This window comes from Culicoides brevitarsis, chromosome 2 (assembly GCF_036172545.1).
Source record: "Culicoides brevitarsis isolate CSIRO-B50_1 chromosome 2, AGI_CSIRO_Cbre_v1, whole genome shotgun sequence".
NCBI classification, from domain to species: Eukaryota; Metazoa; Arthropoda; class Insecta; order Diptera; family Ceratopogonidae; genus Culicoides; species Culicoides brevitarsis.
The window spans coordinates 8,457,574-8,478,583 of NC_087086.1; the positions used below are offsets into that span (position 1 = coordinate 8,457,574).

At 21.0% G+C, this 21,010-nt stretch overlaps 1 protein-coding gene across 1 annotated transcript in view; it reads left to right on the plus strand.

Moving 5' to 3' along the window:
- The window catches only part of LOC134829964 (protein O-mannosyl-transferase TMTC2), a 98,061-nt gene extending 77,623 nt beyond the window's left edge, over nt 1-20,438 (plus strand). The window contains exons 7-11 of the mRNA XM_063843286.1: nt 5,775-5,860; nt 13,629-13,873; nt 17,530-17,670; nt 17,733-17,817; nt 19,827-20,438. Coding sequence (XP_063699356.1) covers nt 5,775-5,860; nt 13,629-13,873; nt 17,530-17,670; nt 17,733-17,817; nt 19,827-20,155 — 886 coding nt within the window. The 3' untranslated portion in view covers nt 20,156-20,438. The remainder of the gene's footprint in view (nt 1-5,774; nt 5,861-13,628; nt 13,874-17,529; nt 17,671-17,732; nt 17,818-19,826) is intronic.
- Nucleotides 20,439-21,010: the final 572 nt, after the last annotated feature.

The following is a 21,010-nucleotide window of genomic DNA, read 5'->3' on the forward strand; positions in this document are numbered from 1 at the left end:
ATTCTTTTGTATGAGGTTTCCGGAAAAAGCGTTTGATTCTACCCTGATTATGTAATTTTTTGATCTTTGCAAGAAAAATAAAATAAATAATGAAAAATGAGAGAAAATAAATTAATCCCATTTTATCCTATTTTTCATCAACATCGTCATCATCTAATATTCAGTAAGCAAAAATTTTTACCTGAGAACAAGACTTTGAACATCAGATTAAATAAAAAATTCTTATCTTCTGGTATAAATGTGGTTTTTGTGTTATCTGTCGGTATTTTATTTTTTTTTTATTTTTTTGCCTTTATTAAAATAAAAATTTATTCGTTTCGAAACATAAAAAGCGAAGGCTTTGTCAAAGAGATTTTCATGCTGATATCTAAATATAGAAAAAAGGACGTTTTTCAATTAATATTAATATTTTTCTCAAAAATAATGAAAAACTTTATTTTTCTAATACATGGAAAGAGCAACTTTAATAATTGAAAAAAACAAAAAATTAAAAAATGACTTTTTAAATGAAAAATTAAAATTTATGAAAGGAAATGTAAAATATTTATTTTACAAAAAAAAAAAACAAATAAATTTTGAGTATTAAAAAAATTAAATTAAATAAGATGAAATAATTTATAAATTAATATAAAATATTTAAAAAATAAAGATTTTTTTTTGTAAATTTAAAATGCCAAAAATATAAATTTTAATATAAATAAATTTAAAATTTATTAATTTATTAATTATGAAAATTTATATTTTTGGCAAAAATATTTTTAATATTTTTTTTTACAAAAAAAAAATTCTTTATTTTTTATATTTATTTTTTTTTTAATTATTTAATTAATTTTTTAATTTTAATTTTTAATTTTAATTTTTAATTTTTTTAATTTTTTTTAATTTTAATTAATTTTTTAATTTTTTAATTTTTTTAAATTTAATTTAAAATTTTAGAAATAAAATCAAATAAATAAATAATTTTTTTTCAATAAATTACATTAAACTAAATTTTTTTAGGTTAAAATTTTTCAAAGAAAAATTATTTTAATTTAATTAAAAATTTTTATTTAAAAATTAAATTAATTAAAAATTAAATTTTAAATTTACACAAAATTATTATTAAAATTAATTAGTTTATATTAATTTAATTTATTAAAATTGGAAAATTAAAAAAAAAAAATAATAAAAAATGTTTAAAAAAATTAAAATTAAATTAAATTTTTCCTTCAATTTTTATACTTTAAATTTCGAACCAAAAACCCCAACCATCTGTCTAGAAGCATAAATGCGGTTTAGCTCATCCACATTTATCTCATCAACGGAGCATAAAAATTTCTCGTATTTACTCGGAGAAAACCAAATAACTCGAGAATATACAAAAAATAAAATATTTATTATTATTCTTTTTGAGCACAAAAAAAAATATTTATAGACAGAGAGAGAGAAAACGAAGAAGCAGAGTAACATACATTTCATACCCTTTAAAATAACACATAAGGTACATAAAATATTTGAATTCATTCATTTAATATTAAAACAAGCAGGAAAAAGTTTTTCGATGCATTTTGCAAGCTTTATTATCATATCATCATCACATTTGTGCAGACCTACGTCTACATTGCAGCATCTGAATAGCACAACAGATCATATTTGAAAATATTTCAAGCATTCATAAAACATTCATATGATTATTATCATTGTTGTTCTATATTGCTTTCCTCTTAGTTTTCCTTCCATTTTTTTCTCGAATTTTCTCTCTATCTCTCCACAAACAGAAATTGCTGGATTCCTTTATTTATTTTATTTTATTTTTTTGAAAAAAGAAAATGGAGACTTATTAAAACTGGGATAGACCAAAAATTTAATGGAAAATAATCTCGACACGTTTTAGAGGCACTCTAATAGTAAACAAATTTTCTAACAATTTTTTTCCATTTTCTACATAATTTTTTCCTTTTTTCCTATATAAATACATAGAAAAGTAAATGAAATCAAAATTCATAGTTTTTGATGATGATAAAACTGCATGAAAAATGAATAATTGTTGGATAATGGAGCTACTCCATGAGAAAAAAATTTTTCCTTGCCAACTTTTTAGAGTTTATTTTGCGATTACACACTCGAGATAATTGTTTGTGTTCATCCTGTACGTCACGAAGTTTTGTTTTAAATAAAACATTGCTAACTGCAACTTGTCAAAACATTTTAGGCAAAAAGCAAGTACTCGAAAAAAAAGTTTATTTTAATGGAGTGGATAAGTGAGAGAAACAGAGAGAGAAAATGAAGAGATGAGAAGAGGACAAAATATTTTTTTTAAGGATTTTTCGTATAAAATAAAAGATTGCAGACTGATAAGCTTCTGTCGCTTCGTTTTTGTGACTGAGATTTGGTAGTCTGGGATTTAAAATTAATGCTTTTTTAGGCTTTTGAAGATTTATTTGAAGAAAATTTCTCATTTTTGAGAAAAAAATACTTTGAGGAGTACGAAATTGTGAAGTGAGGAGTACAAAAATGTGTAAAATTGGTTTTTGAGGAGTATGGAAATGTTAAATGATCAAAAATAATAAAAAATTCTTAATTTTTAAGGGAAAAAAATTTTAGGAGTATGAAATTGTGAAGTGAGGAGTACTAAAATGTGTATTTTGAGGAGTATGAAAATGTTAAATGGTTAAAAATAATACTAAAGAAATTAAAAATTCGTCAGTTTTGAGGAAAAAAAATTGAGGAGTATGAAATTGTGAAGTAAGGAGTACTAAAATGTAAAAAATTGTTTTTGAGGAGTATGGAAATGTTAAATGATTATTTTTATAATATGAAATTCGTAATTTTTAAGGAAAAAAAATGGAGGAGTACTAAAATGTGTAAAATTTTTGTAAATTTTGAAAATAATTAAAAAAATATTAAAAATGATAAGAAAAATTTGAGTTCAAATAGAAATTATTTTTAATTTATGAACGACTAAAAATTAGTTCAAAAGTTAAAAGGAAATTTTAATAAATATTACTTTAAATATTTAATTAAAATATTAAAATGTTACATAAATTTTGAAAGTCAACCACAAAGTATCTCAAAGGCCCTGAAAGTTAAACTAATTGTAACTGCAAAATCCATGAATAAATAATCAGGAAAATGTCGAAAAGCAATCAAAATAATGAAAAAGTTTTAATGAGTCACTCAATAAACTGCTTCAAAACTCTTATAGATCATATCAACTCGTTCAACATTGTAACATGCAAAAATTTTCAGCACCCACTTCTTACTCTACATCACACAAAAAATGACTTACAAGGCAAAAAAAATGTCTTGTGAATAATCACTCATTATTACTTACAACATCAACACTGCTGCTGCTGCACTATTTTTTTTGCCGTTGCTGCCTACAATGTTAGTTATCAGAAATATAGCATCTGAAAAAAAAATTCAAATCATGACAAAAATTAATTAAATATGCATTTATTCATGGAATATGGAATAAGGATCGTTTATATACTGCACTGAACTTACGCCGAACGACGAACATCAAATTTTTTATTGCTCCTTCAGAATAACAACAAGCAGCACTCGAACGTACAAAACACTGCCAACAACTGACAGTTAATTATTCAAAGAGGAATTATGCGAAAATACTTCATTATGTTCTCCGTAAACGTCTCTCGTTCATGCTGTCCTTTTAAATAACCGATTGAGATCGTAAATGAGTTTTTTTTCTGTATGCGTCGTCGATGATGATGATGGTCGTCAGTCGTGTCGTCATTCATTAATTTATTTGAATTAAAAAAATATTTAATAAAATTGAAGGGCAGTGAAGTAGTAAAAATTAAAATTAAAATTAAAATTAAAATTAAAATTAAAATTAAAATTAAAATTAAAAATTAAAATTAAAATTAAAATTAAAATTAAAATTAAAATTAAAATTAAAATTAAAATTAAAATTAAAATTAAAATTAAAATTAAAATTAAAATTAAAATTAAAATTAAAATTAAAATTAAAATTAAAATTAAAATTAAAATTAAAATTAAAATTAAAATTAAAATTAAAATTAAAATTAAAATTAAAATTAAAATTAAAATTAAAATTAAAATTAAAATTAAAATTAAAATTAAAATTAAAATTAAAATTAAAATTAAAATTAAAATTATTAAAATTATTAAAATTATTAAAATTATTAAAATTATTAAAATTATTAAAATTATTAAAATTATTAAAATTATTAAAATTATTAAAATTATTAAAATTATTAAAATTATTAAAATTATTAAAATTATTAAAATTATTAAAATTATTAAAATTATTAAAATTATTAAAATTATTAAAATTATTAAAATTATTAAAATTATTAAAATTATTAAAATTATTAAAATTATTAAAATTATTAAAATTATTAAAATTATTAAAATTATTAAAATTATTAAAATTATTAAAATTATTAAAATTATTAAAATTATTAAAATTATTAAAATTATTAAAATTATTAAAATTATTAAAATTATTAAAATTATTAAAATTATTAAAATTATTAAAATTATTAAAATTATTAAAATTATTAAAATTATTAAAATTATTAAAATTATTAAAATTATTAAAATTATTAAAATTATTAAAATTATTAAAATTATTAAAATTATTAAAATTATTAAAATTATTAAAATTATTAAAATTATTAAAATTATTAAAATTATTAAAATTATTAAAATTATTAAAATTATTAAAATTATTAAAATTATTAAAATTATTAAAATTATTAAAATTATTAAAATTATTAAAATTATTAAAATTATTAAAATTATTAAAATTATTAAAATTAAAATTATTAAAATTATTAAAATTATTAAAATTAAAATTAAAATAATTCAAATTTCACCCCCGCCAATGAAAATCGAAACTCATGAATTTTTCATGAAATTCCGTCTAGTCATTGCACAAAAAAACTCAGATCAGTTCAATACATCTTTAAAACAAATTTTAATACAAAAACAAAAGTGTTGATAATCTGTTTTGGTTCATGGTTTTTGCTCGCGTTTTTCGTATTTAAAACTAAACGAGGGGAGAAAAACAGACATCATCAGAGCAACAGTCGTCACAGTCACCATCATCGTAGTTCAGACACAAAGAAAACGCCGCCAAAAGATAAATTACTTTTTAAGTGATCTTTTTTGGGGAAAATGATTAGCAAAATTAAAGATTCTTATCAAAAAAAGTACGAAGAAAAGGAAATTTTCTCTCTAATGTACAAAAAAGGCTTAAAAGGGAGAGAGAAAAAAAGAAAAAATAACTTAAAAGATAATAATGAATGTTGGGCATCCAACGACGAACGACTTTGAACCAGTAAATAATAGAGAAATGTGTACAAGTAGAAAATAAAAGGGAATTGCTGTACAAATAAGGAGCTAATTAAAAATGATTACCATCATCCAGGTCGTCGTCTCTACTGAAAAATTTTATGTTTTTTACTCAACGATGGAACGAGGTCAATTTTTTATTTGGTTTCTTATCGTAATTTCACTAAAAATTGCTTCAAGCCAACTCATCACTTCGAAGAAAAAGACGCCAGTTGACGTCAAATATCATTAATTTGACCTGTCGTCGTAGGTGAAAGCCGGAAACGTTCCTTTTTATTCAATTTAAAGCACGAAATTCGTGAATAATTATTTCAAACATAAAATACGAAATTAAAAATATTGCTTTTTGCCAACACGAAATGAACGCAAACCGGAAATTAAATTAGAAATCAAACGTCTGAAAATATTTTTCACATTTTTAAATGAATTTTTCTACTTTTTTTTCATTGCAGAGGTATTTTATTACAAAATCAACAAGACTATAAAGGAGCAGTAGATAGTTTTCAGAAGGCAATTCATTTCAGGCCGTCACTAGCATGTAAGTATCTAACAAATTTTCTTCTTATAAGGATCGTGTTATTTTTTTTTAAATGAGCGCTAATTAGAAAGCTACTTTAGTTTTTGCTGCAAAAAAAAAAATAAATTGAACTGGAATGAAAACATCCACAAAGATCATTTTCAATGAATTTTTCAAATATTTTTGTTATTCAGTGCACATTTATTTACTGATTTCTTCTTTCATTTTTTTCTTTCTTTCTTTTATTTATTTGTGTAATATGAAGTTCTATTCATGGCTTGTTTGCGTTCTATTCATTACGAAAATAGCCGTTCTCGATGCTGTTTCTCGGAAATTGTTTTTGTGGAAAGTTTTAATGGTTTGTCCATCCGATGTTATTTTTTTCAATGATTTCTGAGAATTTTTTTTTTTATTTTTTTTTGAATAAATTAAAGTCATTGAGAGGTTAAATAGTTAGTTAAAATTTGAATTTTGAAAAAAAAATAAAATAAAAATATCAAATTCACAGAAATTATTTGTAGAAAATTAAAAAAAATAATGAGAAATATAAAAAAAAATTTGTAAAATGCAAAAAAAAAATTAAAATGTTTAAAAATAAAATTTTGAACTTAATTGAGAAATTAATTTTAGGTAATTACGAAATTTTAAAACTTATCTAAAAAATTAAGTGATAAAATTTAAAAAAAAATAAAATATACAGAATTAAAAAATATAAATAAAAATAAAAAAATATTAAAAAATGAAAAAAAAATTTATCAAATAATAAGAAATTATTTTAAAAAATATTTTTAAAATATTAAATAAAAGTTTAGTTTTTTTTGAAAATCTTCTAAATTTACTTTTAATAAAATTAATAAATAAAATAAAAAAATTACAAAATATTTTAAAAAAATAATTATTATCAAATAAAAAGAAATTATTTTAAAATTTTTTTTAATTTAAAAAATCTTTAAATTTAGTTTAAATTTAATAAAATTAATTTTATAGAAAAAATTAAAAATATTAAAAATAATAATTCAATTATTATAAAATAATAAGAAATTATTTTTAAAAAATATATTTTAAAAATTTTAAAAAATAAATTTGATAAAAGTTTAGTTTTTGTTTAAAAATCTTTTAAATTTACTTTAAATAAAATAAATAAATTATTATTTTTTTTTTAATGAATATTAAATAATTTCTATTTTAAGAAAAAAAATTAAAATTATTTAATTTTATAGAAAATTTTTATTAATTTAATTTTTAATAAAAGTTTGATATAATTTTTTTTTTTTATCAAAAATATAAAAATACGCCCAAATCCCTTAAATCAAATAAATTTTCTATCATCACCCAAAGAAACAAGTAACAAGAAGAAAATCAATAAAATTCTCCTGAAAACAAAATGACCCAATTACACTTTTATTTACCCATTAAAATTGCACTTGAGGCCCTTTGAGAAATCAAATACTTTTAGTTGAAATTTTCCATGGAGCTCAATAAATAAACAAATAACAAAACAAACAAATTATAAAATCCAACCACATCCTTTTCTAACAAAAAAAAAAAAAAAAAAATTGCCATGCGGGTTACAAATCGACCAAAAAAAAAGTAGAAAAACAATTTATCGAATATCAATGTTGATGTTTGGTTTATTTTTAATTGATTTACACACAAAAATTATAAAAATATATCAACTCGAGCCATGGCGGCAAATCAATATTCATGATGATGATAAACAAAATTATTGTTGTTGTTGTTTTTTTTTTTCTCAAATTTTGGCACAATTAAATTATGAAATTTTTCGGCTTTTACGGCAAACCGCAATTTGTTTACAATATAAATCCATCAATTTATTAATTTTATCAAGGAATAATTTTAATGGGATTTTGATCGTTTTTACCATCATTTAAAATAATCAGAAAAAAATTATTTAATCGGAATTTTTTTTATTCATCAAAGGGCATTTTTTATTACTTTTTCCATGAAAAAATTAAATTTCCCCCCTTGAAATTTGTCATTTTTTTATTTCTGGAGAAATCATTTATTTTACTCAGCTGTCTGTCTCCCACAAAAGCGATGAATGGTATTTCGTCAGTCCCGAAATGTCCCAGCAGATCGTTTCACGTGTCTCCCGCCAAAAATGATTAATGCGAAAAATGCCTAAATGTGTAAATCAAATTTTCACGACACGCTTTATGTATTTTCAATTATTCTTATGATTTGGGTACTTAAAATATTATTTTGTCTTCTTTCTTTCATTTTTTCTGCTGTCTAGAATTTTTTTTCCCTACCTTTTGCGACTTTTCTATGACAAAAAAAGCAACAAGCGTCGTCGTACCTTCCTTTCACCTAATTTGCTCAAATAAAAGTTTTACATTGTGACACGGAATATTTTTGGTTTGTTGCCACGATATAGCTAGGAGGGATTTTTGTGTGGCAAAAAACGACGACGAGGACTGACAATTGGAGGCAAATGATTTATTTTTGAGCATAAATCGCAGTGCGGTGCTCGACGTGACAACCCTTGGCTGGCTCGAACCAAGAAAAAATGTAAAGATGGTTTTTTTTCTGTTCTTATGCGAGTCGAAGGAGGAGAGGAGAGGAAAATATCATCACAATTTTTTTTTCACGACCATGTTTCTGCGAACAAACATCATAAATATACGTCAAAACAATAAATCATGTGCGCGAGACATGCGCTCGCTCCATCTCCGCCACTTTCACGATTTTTTAACATTATTTTGCTGCGTTTTGAAGGTTTCGTGAAGAAAATTTGGTATTTGGAACGTTTTTTGTCTGTTTTTGAGGTTAGGAAAATGAGGAGTACAAAATTGAGAATTATTAAATAAAAATTTTTAGAATAAAAAAATTCAAAGTTTAAAAAAAAATATTTTAAATTTAAAAATAATTTTAGATGTTTTTGAAAAAAAATTCTTAAAAATATTAAATTTTTCAAAAAAAAAAAAATTAAGTTTCTAAAAAATATATTAATTATTCTAATATTTTATTTAATTTATTAAAATTAAATAAATATTTATTTATTTTAATTTTTAAATATTTTATTCTTCAAATTTTAATTTTAAAATATTATTTCTTAAAATTAAATAAATATTTATTTTTTTTTTACTGAATTCTCACTGAATTAAAATCTAAATAAAAAAAAATATTTATTTTAATTTTTAAATATTTTATTCTTACAAATTTTAATAAATTAATTATTTAAATTATTTTAGTAAATTAAAAAATATTATTTTTTATTTAATTTAAATTTAAACAAAATAAAAAATAAAAGATTAAAAATATAAAAGAAAAAATCAAAAATTATTTTATTTATTATTTAATTAATTATTAAAATTATTTAAAAAAATATTTAAAAAAATTTTATTAAATTAAAAAAAAAATTATATATAAAAAAACATGTTATTCAAGAAGTTTTCAAAAAAATAGATAAATTAAAAAATAAAAAAAGGAAATTAATTAAAAAGGAATTTGTGAAAAAAAGTCGGAAAAATAAAAGTAATTAAAGTTACAAAATTTTTGACTGAATTTAAAAGTCTAAAAATAAAAAAAAAAAATTTTAATTAAAATTTTTTCACAAGGCTCTTGTTTATTCCTTTTTAGTTCGCTTTTTTTTGCTATTTTAATTGAAAATATAAAATCTAAAAATTGAAAAAATAAAATATATATATTTTTTTTTAATATATTTTTTTAAATATTTTTTTTTTTAATATATTTTTTTTAATATATTTTTTTAAATATTTTTTTAAATATATTTTTTTAATATATTTTTTTTAATATAATTTTTTTAATATATTTTTTTTATTTATCACTTTTTAGTGTTGTACAGAACATTTGTTTAATATAAAATCTCTAAAAAAAAAATTAAGTTTGGGTTAAATTCATTTGTATGGGAGGTCCTTTTTAAGAACCCCAGGACAAAAGTTAATTAATTTGTGCGTCTCGAATAAAACATTTTGCATCATTAGATTTTTGAAATTAAAAATTACTAAATAATTTTTCGTTTATTTTTTGTTATAATTTCGAATTTATAAAAATTTTTTGTGCATTGGGAATTCGAACAAATGGGAAAGAACAAATGAACCTTCTATTTTAAAAAGGCGTGAGAGGTGTACGAAATGAGTAACAAACCCCTCATTGACTAAATATAAAGGATCTATAAAAAATATAAAATTAAAAATATAAAAAAAAACATAAATTATTTAATTTAATTTAATTAATTATTAATAATTTTAGCAAATTAAAAAAATAAAATATTTAAAAAAAAATTAATTTAAATTTTGAATACATAATTAAAAAAAGATTTAAAATCAAAATTAATTAAAAAAAAATATTTTTTTTTCAAAATTTTCATTTCACGACAACTTTCAATCTCAATAATTTTTTCGCCTACTAACTTCTTTTTCTTCATTCACTTTATCATATCATAAAATATGTCACCAGCTACACAACAGACAAACACAAACATAATGCAAGAAGCTAAAAGGTGTGAGTCGTGCGTCGTTGTCGTCTGCCATACCATGCCGTGTCATCATCATTCATCTTTATTTTTTTCGGGCTTTGAAATCGCTCGCTTTTCTTCTTCTCTCCGTCATCTCGCGCTCGCATGACACACACAAAAGGCAAAAGGGTACAAAAGCATTTTGTTATCGCTTCTTTCCTCTCAATGTTGTTGTTGTTGTTATTTTGCTGCGTTTGTTGTCGTGCCATGCCATTTTTTCCACTCTTTTTTTCCCTGAAATGATAAAAGAAACGAACACAAAAAAAAACTCGTGAAAAAAACAGCTTTTTGAATTGAATAAGTGAAATGATGTGCATGACTTTGTAAAAGGAAATTTTATATGATTATTAATGAAAGTGACATCATTTTGTGTATTATTTTGCACAAAAAAGTCCTTTGATATGTGATGATAAAAAAATTCTCGAATCGACCGAAAAAATGTTGACGTACCGGAAAAAAATCACTTTTTGTGACCCAGACTTTAGCTAATAGTTTATCAATTTCACGACGAAAAAAATGCGAAAATGGGCAAATATTTGGGATGAATACGGCGAAAAAAAAAATAACAATAGCAACAACAACAAAAAATGAAAATTTATCGAGTTTTTTCTGTTTGCTTGAGGCATTGGAAGAGATGTTCAAACGAGATTTTATGAAATATTTTTTTTTTCAATTGTTAAATATTTTTTTTTTTAATAATTTAGGTTAAAATTTACAATTTAAAGTTCAAAAGCTCATAAAGCTTTTTTCGATTTTTAAAAAAAAAAAATTAAAATTAAATTAAATTTTAATAATAAATATAAAATAATTTTAAAAATAATAATTTAATTTTTTATTACTTAAAATTCATAAAAATATTTTTTTATTAATTAAAAATATAAAAAAATAAATATAAAATTTAAATATAAATTTACAAAAATTTCCTTTTAAAAAAATAATTTTACTCTATTTGAAAAATATTTGAAAATAATTTTTTTAACAATAAAAATTAATTTTAATTGAGAAATAATAAAAATTTATTTAATTAATTTTTAAAATAAAATTCATAAAAATATTTTTTGTTTGAATTAATTTTTTGTAAAAAAAAAAATTAATTTTTTTTTTTTTTAAATAATTAATTAAAATTATTTATTTAATTTTTTTAAATAATTTAGAATTAATTTAATAAAAAAAAAAAATATTATTTAATTCAATTTAATTTAATTAATTATTTTATTTAAATTTTTTTTAATTTATTTATTTCAATCTCCTTTTCTATCTTAGTTGAACAAACTTTCCCCATTGAACTCGAAACAAACACACAGAGCCACATCCATTATTGCAAAGAATTTCAATATGAGAGGACATTGATTAAGTGTTTCTGGTTTGTAATTTTTTATTGCGTACCACACACACACACACAAAAACACACCGAATACGACCCATCCATTGGATGAGAAATTACAAAATCGATCGAAACGGCAAGATATTGCTCATTTTTTACAGATCATTGAACAATTTCATTTATAAATTGTTGTGTAGTATCTAATAAGTACACGTATTAAACATTGCCTCGGATATTTTTTTCGACATAAAAATTCTTGTAAAATTCTTGACCTCCTGTTGTCATAAAATATTGAAAAAAAAAATGAAATAATGAAAAAATTCCTTGGCAAACACAAGATTTTATTTAGTGTCAAAGTTGAGTCAATTATTGGCAGAAAGAAAAAATCCAAAAATAAATTCAAGGCAATTTCTTAATCCAAATTGGATCCAAATGCTCGCACAAAATTTAAATTGCCAGCCATAATCTTTAGTAGTTGATCTCTTTTGTCGAATCTTGTTATATTATTTTTTTTTCGGCAAAACAAATGCCAAGGCTTAACATTCCATAACGACACACACACAATAATACCAAATCCATTCAATTTATATCTTTAATCAAGTGAAAAATTAATACAAATAAAAGATTTTTTCTGTTATGTGATTTAAAATATGGTCCACAAAAAATAAAATAACAGAAGAGGGAGTGTGAGTAGCTCCAAATAAATTCCTCAAATAAAGAGAATAAATGGATGGAAATCGATTATTTGCAGAAATGTATACGGCACAGATCAAAAATCAACATTAAGAGGTTAGGTAGGGGATGAAATTGCTCCAAATTAATTTTAAAAGAGATGGATTGACAGGTTTTTACGTGAATTGATGAGAAGGGAGCTTTAAATGTTAAAGGATTATTTTTTTATTTTATTTTTAAAATTTATCAAAATTTCGAAATTTTTTAATTTTATTTCATTTTTTTTAAATTATTAAATTAATCTTTTAATTATGAATTTTAAAAAATCTATAAAAAAATTTATTAAATTAATTCTCTTTTATTTTATTTTTTAAAATATTTAGAAAAAAATTTTTAAGAAAAAATTAATAATTTTCTATTTATGGAAAATTTATAAAATTTCCAAAAATATGTAAATTTTATTGCATAACTATTGATTTTTTTTCTAAATATTTTAAAAAATAAAAAAAAAATTAAAGAGAATTTGAAATAATTTAAGAAATTTTTTTATAGATTTTTTAAAATTCATAATTAAATATAAGATTAAAAAATATATTTTCTTTGAAAGTTACATTTATTGCATAAATTTAGGGTCTAATTTTAAATTTTTACAATAAAAAAAATTTTGATGGGTAGAACGAAGTTTACGGGTCCAATAATTTTTTATAATTTTGGTCTTTAAGCTTTTTTTGAAAGTTATTTGTAAATTTTTCGATCAAATAGTAGGAAATTTTGATCAAATAAGCTTTCAAATACATTAGATGAAGTTTAGAAATTTTTTTGAAAAATCTATTTTTTATATTTAAATATTTGGATTACTTGAATCCTCAAATTATGTTAAGCTTATTATTGAAAATTAAATATTTGATGAAAATTTTAATTTTATTTTTAAATTTTTTATTAAAATTTTTTAAAATTAATTCTTTCTTAATAAATTATTTTAAAATTAAACTTTCAGCTTTCTAACCAAATTTTTTAAGAAATCTAAAAAATTTTTAAATTTTCGTAAAATTTTAATTTTGTTACTTTTCAATAGAACTTAAAAGCTAAACATTGAAAATCTCATCCAAATCTATCCTTTTCTATTTCTACTCACAATAAAATTCTGAGAACGGATGATAACCAAAGTGAATAATAAAAATCAATATTTCCAACAATAGACAATCAATTGCCAAAACGAAAGAAATAAAACGATCCTTGTTTTTATTTTATTATCACACCTTTTCTAATTTTCTTCCTTCCTTTCGTTTCAGTGGCCTACTTAAATTTGGGTACATCACTAATAGCCTTAGGACGTTGTCAGGAAGCGGCAAATGTGTTGCGTGACGGTTCGAGTCTCGATGGCACCGGATTACGAGATCGTACGGCGCACGATAACGCTCGCATCGCCTCGCTGCTCCAACTGGGCGGCCTGTATGCCGAACAGGGCAAACTCCAACGTGCATTAGCCGTTTATCGAGAGGCATTACACAATCTACCTGAAAGTTATCCGCCACAAGTAAGTAGTAGTTGTAAAATATTTACGACTTTTTTAACGACACAGAGCCGAAAATTAAACAAAGAGAAGACACTAAAACATCGTCATTAAAAAAATTTTTCCTTTTTCTTCGTTGATGTAAAATATCTACTGAAATAACAGAGTTTCAGTTACCTAAGTAGGAGAGTGTTGTACACTATTTATTAGTGGTCGGTGATTTCCTACTTCTTCCTTTTTTTCTACAAGGAAAGATACTGCAAAAAAGCATTTAAAAGAAAAACTGTTGTTTTCTTTGGTAAAAGTTCCCTATTGAAAAGTTTTGTGTGTCTGAACGTTAACAAAGAATAGAAAAAAAGAGGATTTTTAGTATTTAGTAAAATGAGAAAAGTTTCTCCTTCTTCTGTGTACCGTTCGTACCGTAACGTACGGTATATACGGTACAGAAGTAGTTTCAATAGAAGATCGTAGTTTTTCGTTTTTAAGGAATTGCTTGAATAAAGCCGATACAAAAATCAAAAGTTTTTACGATTTCACAGACTTTTTGAATATAAAATGTATTGAAAATTAAAATATTAAATTTTCTTTTCCAATGTTAATTTTTTTAATATTTTTTGTGAAAAATTTAAATTATTAATTTTTCACTTAAAATTCAAAAAATAAGAAAATTTATTAAATTAAATTTTTAATTTATTTTTTTTAATTATTAATTTAATTTTTATTTAATTCATTATTCATTTTTTTTTAAATCTATTTAATTAAGACTTTGAAATTATTTTATAAGAAATTCAAAAAAATTAAATTTAAAAATTTTAACAATTATTTTAAAATAACATTAAAAATAAATTAAAAATTTAAAAAAAATATTTTTTTTTAATTTAATGTTATTTTAAAATAATTAAATAAGATATTTATTTTTTTTTTTCATTTCTTATAAAATCTCAATTAAAGTCTCAATTAAAAAATTAAATAGATTTTAAAAAAATGAATAATGAATTAAATAAAAATAAATAAAAAATTAAATTAATTAAAATATACTTGAACAAAATTATTTTTGAAAAAATTGGAAAAAATATAAAAATATTTAAAATAAAATTATTTAAAAAAAAATATTAAAAAAATTCTAAAATATTTTAATTTATTGCTTCGGCCTAAATCCTAAACTAAAATACAACAAAACTTGTGAGAAAAAAAATTTTTTTTTCTTCAAAAATGTCTTTTTTTTACTTTTATTACACATTCGATTTTTTTCTTACCCTTTTGAAAGATTTTTTTAAAAGAAATCTTCGCTTTTATATTAAATTGATTTGAAAAGTCCTGTTCATGCCGCCTTTTAACAAGTTTTGGTTGATTAAATTTTTGCGTCTTTTTCCTTTCTTCTTGTAAAATTGAGTGCCTGCAAGAAAAAACTTACAAAACGCATAAAATATATTTTTTCTTAGTTTTTAATGATTATTAAAACTTTTAAACTATGATTATTAAAATAAAATATGGCTCCGTCTTCATAAGCTGCACAAGCTGAAAAAAGTAGCAAAAACTTTAAAAAACTTTACGAAAAAAAAATGTTTTAATAGGTGGCATTAATTGAAGAGAGATAAGGATATTACGAGAATTTTACGACCAAAAATCATAATTTTTTATTTTTTTTATTTTTATTTTTACAGAAATTCGAAGAAAAACTTAAAACCAATAAAACCACTTTGTTATGATAAAATTTTTGTTCCCAACAATAATAATAAATTCATAATATATTCATCATGTCGCTCTTGCTCAAACTCTCACTCAAATTCAAATGGAGCAACGACGAATGGAAAATATTTTGAATTGACTTGATCCTTAAAGATTTAATATGTCATGTTTATGTAACGTCAGACAGAGAAAAGGATTCTGCACAAAAATCCTTTTTCATTATTGTTATTGTTATTACATCATATTCGTAAGATGATATTTTATTCATTTTTTAGTTGTTTGGTTGGAAGTTTCAAGTGTTTTTGTGTGTTTCGAGAAGTTTTTGCAGAAGAAAATGTGAATAAAATTTAAATCTTTGTTAATGCTGGCTTAGAAAATGATTAAAATGGAGAAGGGATACGTTTATTGTGAGCTTTGATTACTCGTTGTGGTAAGAGGGCAATGGAATTTGATCCATATTTTATGAAATAAAATATATTTATAATAATGATGATGATGATGACGATAATAGTAAAATAATAATGAGGGGAATATTTAAATCAAATTAAAGGAAATTACGATAAAAGTCTTTTTTTCGTGGAATTAAAATTATCATAATAAAAGATTATTATTTATTAAAATGCAAAACGAATATTTCGATAGAAAATATTTTGTTGCAAGTTCGTGTAAATTTAAATGTTTTTATTTAACTAAAATAAATATTATTATAGTTTAAAATAAATAATTAAAATACTCAGAAAAACAAACTAAAGAATTCCTTGAAATTATATTTAAATTAAAAAGTAATTTTTAAATAATTTTAACAAAATTTAAAAGCAAAGAGGAAAAGTTTTATGAAATTTAAAATTTTTTCTTCGCATTTTTTGTTAACTTCTAATATTTTTGTAATATTTTAAATAAAATATGCAAACTTTAACATTAATAAAATTTAAAAAAAAAAATAAATTAAAAATTTAATAAAATAAATTAAAAAACTTAATATAAAATTTAAAATATTAATTAATTTAATATATTAATTAAAAAATATACCTGAACTAAATTATTTAAAAAAATTATTAAAAATTTAAAATATTAAAAGTTTTGATGTTAATGGTTTTAAATTTTTTTTTAATTTATTAATTTTTATTTCTTATTTTTAATTATTATTAATTCAATTTTAAATTTTATTAAAAAAAATTAAATTTAATTAATTTAATTTAAGACAAATTAAAATATTGAATTATTTTAAATTTTTTTGATTATCATATTTATAATTTCATGTATCAAAATATGTGTCAATACTGAAATTTCTTGAATTATTAATTCAAAATTAATCTACATATATTTCAAACAAATTTCATTAAAAAGCTCAGTCAAAAAAAAATTAAAATAAATAAATTAAAATAAAATAAAAAATAAAATAAAATCAAATAAAATAAAATAAATAATTCCATAAATTTAATTAATTAAAATTAATTAAAATAAATTATAATAATAATAAATTTTTATAAAAAAATTAAAAATTCAATGAATATAAAAATATTTTGAAAACTAAACATTTAATAAAAAAAAATATTTTAATAAAAAATAAATAATTATTTAAATTAAAATTAATATATTTAAATCCATAAAAATTTTATAACGCAATAGCTTAAGCTCTGATTCAGAAATTACAATGAGATTTTTTGTAAAATGTTAGAATTGACTGTCAGAATGTTTATAGACCTAAAATAAATCATAAAACTACTTAAAAATTGAGAAAAATCGGAAAAATGTAATGTAAGCTTCATTGCATAACCTAAAGGGGCAATAGTTGAAAACAATATTTATTGCATAAAAATTTTATAAAATATATTTTTAGAAATTTTTACGAATTTCAAAACAATTTCAAGGTTTTTACTCTTCTCTTGTTCAATATAAATAAAATTATTTTTTTTTTTAAGAATTTGGCTCTGTACAAAAAAAAACTTTCTACAAACCTCATCAATTAATTAAAATTTGTGCATTTTCAGGGCATCTATCATCGTTTGGGTGACGTCTTGGCAAAATTACATCAATGGTCCGAAGCTGAAAGGTTTCAACTTGCCACACTCGATGCTCAGCCCGATCATTTGGGAGCGCATATCAGTTACGGCAAAATGCTCGCACGAAATGTAAGTTTTCACGTTTGAAAAATTAAAATAGTTGATAATTTTTTTTTTTTCGATAATTACAGAACAGCAGAATTAGTGAAGCGGAACATTGGTTCAAACGTGCCCTTAAATTAGCTCCGAACGATGCCAGTGTACATCATCATTACGGTAAGTAGTGTTGTCAAATTACATCGAAATTATTTCGCAATTTAATTAAAATTTCATCTCTCGCCAAATAAATAAACAAAGCGATAATGTTGCTAGTTACAACGACCACTGCCACTACTCAAACTAATTAAATGAAGTCAAAAATCATAGAGAACACGGCACACATAACTTGTACAACGCAGCTAATTAATTTAATTGTAGCTTGTGTGTCAGTCTTGTAACGCCCGTAGAAAAGCCACTCGCAATAACTTATTTTCTCGTACAGTAAACGACACGGCTCGAAAGTGACGCAGCAAACACTCTCACTAATTAATAAATTTATTTATATCAATTTGTGTCCCGTCTGTGTGACACTTACAAACCGTTTGAACTTTCCGATTGGACAGTGCAATTTGTAGCGTGGTGCCTGTAATTATTTTAATAAAATAATAAAATATGCGAACGGACAATTTGCGAAATGATCCCGTTTAATTCAATTTCAAATGCACCGCTGTGTGACACATAATTAATTGGAATCCCTTTCGATACGATATTTGGCGAGCGCAGAACAAACTCTAACTAACACTCGAAAAAATTGCTAACACAAATAAAGAATTATTGTGAATCACCTGCAGTTAAACAGAGGAAAAAATATAACATTTTCATTTAATCAAGCAAAATGTTATATTTACTCGGGTTTTAATGCATTTCAATTTTTGTTGCTGTAAAAAGCAATTTTTGGCTTTAAATCGTCTGTTGAATTCAAAAATAAAATTTTAAACAATAAAAAATTTTAAGAGACATAAAAATTAATTTTTAATTAAATTTTTTATTTTTTTTTTTAATTTAAATTTTAATTAATTAATTTATTTTTTAATTTATTTAAATTAAAAAAATTAATTAATTAAAATTAAAAAAAAAATAAAATTTAATGAAAAAAAATTTAGATGAGAAAAAATTTAGAAAGTTATTAAAAGCTTTAAAATTTTATTAAAGTACCTAATTTGAATAAAAACATCTAAATTTTTTTTGATCAATAATTAATTAATTTTTAAAATGTTTATTAAAAAAAAAATTTTGATTTGAAAAAAAAATTTCGAAAATTATTTTTGAAATTTTCTATAGGGACTTTTTAAAATAATTATTCAGATGATATTTTTAAAGATTAATGGAAAATTTACAAGTAGTTTAAAACATTTGTCACAAACATTTGAAAACTTCATTTTTTATGAGAATGAAAAAATTAAATCAAATTAAACAATAAATTAATTTTTAAATTTAAAAAATTATTTTAATTTAATTATTTTTTTTTTATTTTATCATAAAAAAATATTTTTATTAAAAAATATAAAAAAATTAATTAATTTTAATAAAATTAATTTTAATTTAATTTTGATTAAAATATTTTAATCGTTAAATAAATTATTAACTTAAAAAAAATAAATTTTAAAATATTTTTTTTTAATTTAATAATTAATTTACTAATTAAATTATTTTTTCGTTCTCGTAAAAATTTAAATTATTTTATTAATAAATAATTAATTAATATTAATTAATATAAAATTAATAATTAATTATTAATAAATAATTAAATTAAATTAATTTTTTTAATTAATTTTAATTTATAATTTTATAACTATCAAGAAAAATTTTTAAATAATTTAAAAAAAATAAAATTTCAATACATAATTAAAAATGCACTTAAATTATTTATTTTACGAAAACTTTCTTGACTCTTTGCCATTTTTATACTCCGTGAACTTCCATAGTCTACAACGACACAGGCAAATCGAGATCAAAGTACATCACTCACATTAAATGTTTGTACGTGCAAACGCATGTGAATGAGGTTTAGTTAGTTTATTTTATTATTTGTACACTCGAGGCAACTTTTTTTCCACTCCATGTTGCAAATTATATCATTCACATAAAGTGTGCTTGTATTTTTTACGAAAAAAATTTAAAAAAGTTAAAATAATCACAAAAAATTTTTAAATTAGAATTTAAAGAAAATTTAATTTTTTTTTCAGCTGAATTCCTGCATTCCCTCAATCGCATCGAGGAAGCGTGTCAAAGTCGCATCAAAGCAGCTGAGCTGAGTCCGAACGATTATTCGCTCGTTGTGGCAGCTGCTACCTCCCTAAGACTGCTAGATCGTAAGACGGAAGCGGAAAAATGGTATCGACTTGCGGTACTGCTGCGCCCCAACGATGCCCGAGCGCACACAAATCTCGGCGCCATTTTGCATTTAATGGGACGCGGCAAACAAGCAACGGCGAGTTATAAAGAAGCTCTTCGACTGCAGCCAGGCGATCCAACGACAATGGCAAACTTGGCAAAGTTAAGTACGAGCGCGTAGAAAAAAATTGTAAATAAAATGAGCTTTGCATAAGGAATTTATATAAAAAAAAATAAATGAATTAAAAAAAAAATAAACACAAAATAAATATAATTAAAAAATAAACAACTGATTAAAAATAACAATATTATAAAGAAAATAAACTTCAAGAGTATCCTTCAAGTTGAGGGAAAGACTAAGAAAAAAAAACAAATAACATTAAAAGTAATTGGAATCCTGTACAGATTTATAAAGAAAAAAGGATAAAAATAAAATAAAAAGAGTATTAACTCAACGGACAAATCAAAAAGGGATTTTTTTCTATGATTTCTTTGAATAAACGTTATAAACACAAAATAATAATACCTTAAGAGAAAGAAAAAAAAGAGTAAATAAAAAAATATATTATATTGTTGCAGAAATTAAAAGAAAAAAAAAATGAAAATAAAAAATATAAAACTGTAATTAATCAAAACAAGAATTATTAAAGAAAATAAATTTGAAATAAAAAAAAATAAAAAATGATTTCTATTTGTTTCAATGGCTTAATTTAAATATTTTATAAAAAGGTAAGTTTTAATTAATTAATATAAAATTTCATTGAAAAAAAAAATTAAGGGATTTATTTAAAAAAAACTTTTTTTATCTTTTCATATAAATATAATTTTAATTTAATTAAATTAATTATTACTTAATTAAAATAATTAATTTAAATTAAATTAAAATTTAAAAAAATAATTAAATAATATTTTTTATTTTTAATTTTATTTTTTTAATTTAAATTAATTAAAATTAAATAAAAATTTAAAAAAATAATTAAATATTTTTTATCTAATTATTTTTTTATTTTTAAAGAATAAAATTTTTATTTTTATA